The sequence below is a fragment of the Silurus aristotelis genome (assembly GCF_946808225.1).
Source record: "Silurus aristotelis genome assembly, chromosome: 7".
NCBI classification, from domain to species: domain Eukaryota; kingdom Metazoa; phylum Chordata; class Actinopteri; order Siluriformes; family Siluridae; genus Silurus; species Silurus aristotelis.
The window spans coordinates 31788912-31792394 of NC_139580.1; the positions used below are offsets into that span (position 1 = coordinate 31788912).

At 40.3% G+C, this 3483-nt stretch overlaps 1 protein-coding gene across 1 annotated transcript in view; it reads left to right on the forward strand.

Annotated features, from left to right (window-relative positions):
- The first annotated feature begins 206 nt into the window (after positions 1-206).
- fam180a (family with sequence similarity 180 member A) overlaps positions 207-3483 on the forward strand; it is a 4648-nt gene continuing 1371 nt past the window's right edge. The window contains exons 1-2 of the mRNA XM_083546508.1: positions 207-416; positions 2706-2803. Coding sequence (XP_083402634.1) covers positions 335-416; positions 2706-2803 — 180 coding nt within the window. The 5' untranslated portion in view covers positions 207-334. The remainder of the gene's footprint in view (positions 417-2705; positions 2804-3483) is intronic.

A 3483-nucleotide genomic window follows, 5' to 3' on the forward strand; every position in this document is an offset into this window, starting at 1 on the left:
GTCTGCTCTCAGCTCAACATCAATTTCTCTGTCGGAGAGAGAGAGAGAGAGAGAGAGAGAGAGAGAGAGAGAGAGAGAGAGAGAGAGAGAGAGAGAGAGAGAGAAAGAGGAGGAGAGATTGAGCCAGGAGGAGGAGGATGGAGTTAACAGTTTGATGTGTGTGTGTGTGAGAGAGAGAGAGAGAGAGAGAGAGAGAGAGAGAGAGAGAGAGAGAGAGAGAGAGAGAGAGAGAGAGAGAGAGAGAAAGAGTAATTTTCAGTCATTATCGTGTCGATTATCTGGATTCAGGCCTTTGGTGCTCAAGGTAAGTGATAGTAATAGAAAAGTAGAGATCATGGAGACCACCTTGGTCCTGCTGATACTGTCCTTGGTCCTCTGCCATCTGTCCATCTCTGCTGCCCTGCACTGGAGGAGAGGTAAATACAAATAAGCTCATTTAATATTAACATGAACTTGAAATACTCAGTATTCACTTTAATTGTGATCTAACTGTTATTTATTCGTGTGCCGTTGAACAAACGCATGAGCATGGGCTTTACTTCTGTCCATCCAACATATTAAAATGAGATGATGCCTACAGGAAAAAACATTTCCAGGCTTTTTATTTTGAAACTTGCTTTTAAAGGGGCAAAAAAGCAGTGTTGCTTTTAATCAGATGTGAAAACAGATCTGCTCCTGGCTGCTGTAATTTCTTTTTCTTTTCCTTTTTTTTCTTTTTCTTTTTATCATGACCAGACTCCTGAATTGTTATGTCTGGATCCAGACTCACAAAAAGTCTTGCTGCTTCTTTGGAATCCAAACTGCTTCCATAAATGCAACAAAATCCCACATAAACACATTCACAGAACCCTGAGCCAGACGCACCAGATCGTTTCTGCGGAATTGAGAAAAAAAATCCATATGAGGAATAAATTAAAACAAAGCAGTGTGTTTTCTTTTGATTACACTGATAAAGTTGGAGCTGGAGCTGGACGTGCACAAAGAAACAGCACAGAAACGTTGTAGAAATGTTACGATATCAGCTTCCAGGATGCTGAAAGTTTATGATGTTTATAAGTTTATGATCCATGCAGTAACTTAAAAATCCAGATCTTCATATAATTTGTGAGGCAGAACTCATTACTGACACTGCAAGTCAATCTTTACTCAGATTGGACCTTCTAATAGTGAGGTCTTGGGGCTCCCAACTGGTGCAGCAGGAAAGTGTTCATCTGAATTGTAGGGATGTCACAGGTTCGGATTCTGTTGATTCCACAGCAAAGGACAGAAAAACTGGCAACGCTCTCGGAAAGTAAGGACGGGAGGCGTACTGGCATATCACACAAGCCAATCATTACACAGCAACCAATCACATGGAGCACTCACACTGGCCACTGGGCATTTAAAAGCTTATGCTTGTAAAAGGTAATGGACAGAACTTTCCTCCAAGTGACAACAGTTTGAGCAGCAGCTGTGGTTGATTGGCTTTATAAATGTAGGAAGCATGTGATAGCCTTCTCAATTAGTGGTACATGATAATGAAGGCCTTGAGGGTGGGAACTTGTCCAGAATAAATTAGGAAGAAACTCTGGGTATTTATGTTTTGCTTGCTTTTTTTAAAGTTTTATTTTTATAGTTTTTACATTACACATTACATGAGAAAGTTTAAACAGCCATGAAAAGTGTATGTGGCTTGAAGGGAGTTTCAGGGTGACTGGCCTTTATTTCATGACCCTTTATTACTGCTGCCTGGAAGATGAGGGAAGAGTGGATCTGAACATTCAGCTGAATCTGACCACCCATTGAGATACTAGTGAGGAATGTGAAATATTTGTTTACGAGTGTGTTTCTGTGGGAACGCACAAAGCATGTGTAATTTACTTGTATGAATTATTTCTACTTTTTATTACATCTGTTGATGCTCAAGTGTCTTGAAAGCTGCAATGTAAACAGCTGTGTTGTAGCGTAGCCTCAGATCCTGCTGTTGAACACTGCATGGTGTAATGCATAAAGACCTAAGTTAATATTGGATAATGAGAGCACACAAACACCACCACCAATAAAATAGAAATAAAATAAAAAAAAGACTCTTTATGTCCAAAAGGAAAATTCTTTCATCTCCCAATTCGGAAATAAAATAAAAACAGCTTCATATTCACATGTTTAGTTATTTTAAGAAAACTATGAATCATACGTTGCTCTTTATTAGATGTACAGAATAATGGACTCAACACGGTCATATTCCACACCATCATGCTGCCACTCTGGGGCCCTTGAGCAAGGCCCTTAACCCTTCAGATGCATGTCAGTGTGAAGGAGATAACAGTAAGTCGTTCTGCCATGTGCAGTAAATGTAAGTGCAGTGGACTTGTATATGGATGGGCAGAGTAAATAATAATGTATGTAGTGTGGAGGCTGTGCATTAGATCAGAAGCAGCCTCAGCGCTCAGAAACCTGCCACACAGATGCCTGTTTGCTTTGAAATCTTTGTAGTGGATTCATCTGTGAAACATGAGAAGCATGTTGTAACCTGGGAACAGATGAGGCGTCTCTGAGTAAAACCTGGCTGCCGCCGACCGCAAGCTGTTGTGTTTCCCCTGCAGTCAATCCGTTCACGTGCAGCAGATGGTTTCAGTGTTCAGGTTCAAGGTGCATCGTAGTTAAAAGAGAAGAAAGGAAATGTGGTAACAGGAACACACACTGACTTCTGATCTTCCTCTCTTCAGTACTGTACCCATCTGCCCTTCGAGTGAAGAGAGGAACGCCAGAGCTTCTCAACCCTTCAGTTCAGAGATCAGTGGAGGACGCCAACCTGCTCTATGAGGTACTTTGTATTTCAGTGACACCTCGTCCACAGAGTTCTACAGCTGTTAAAGGAGATGATGGTGGTAGAATAGATGAAGTAGAAAAGACAGGATGGACAGAGTCGTCTTTGAAACCGCAGCATACAGACGCTCATCTTCACCCACTAGTGTTTATGTGTGTGATGAAAACAGGCAGTGAAGGTAAACAGAAACAAACAAAACAAAAACAAAACTTGTGCAGGTTTCAGAATGAGATGACTTTAAAGATTCCAATGGTCCAGGTCATTCTGGGTATCTAGGGTTCTTTTAACAGCCACTGGCTGATAGTAATAATTCTGCTCTCTAATTCTACTGTGCAAAGTCATAATGTTACCGTGACAACATCAAGTCTGTGACATTAAAGAATAAATTAGACACATTCCATCTACTCCAGGGGGTCAAACTCACATTCACACTGGGCCAAAATTAAACACTGGGATGAACTCGAGGGCCAAACTCAATATTTATTGAAAAATTCACTGCATTTGTGCATGTTTTCCATCTCCAGATGTGTAATGTTGAACATTTTCATATGGAAACAAACTTTAATTTTGCAGAAAATTTAATCTGGAACAACCAAAGTTTAATATTATAAACACATGAGACATTAAATTTTAAATAAAACACACATCAGTGGTATTCGTTTCTTATTCTCTCTCTC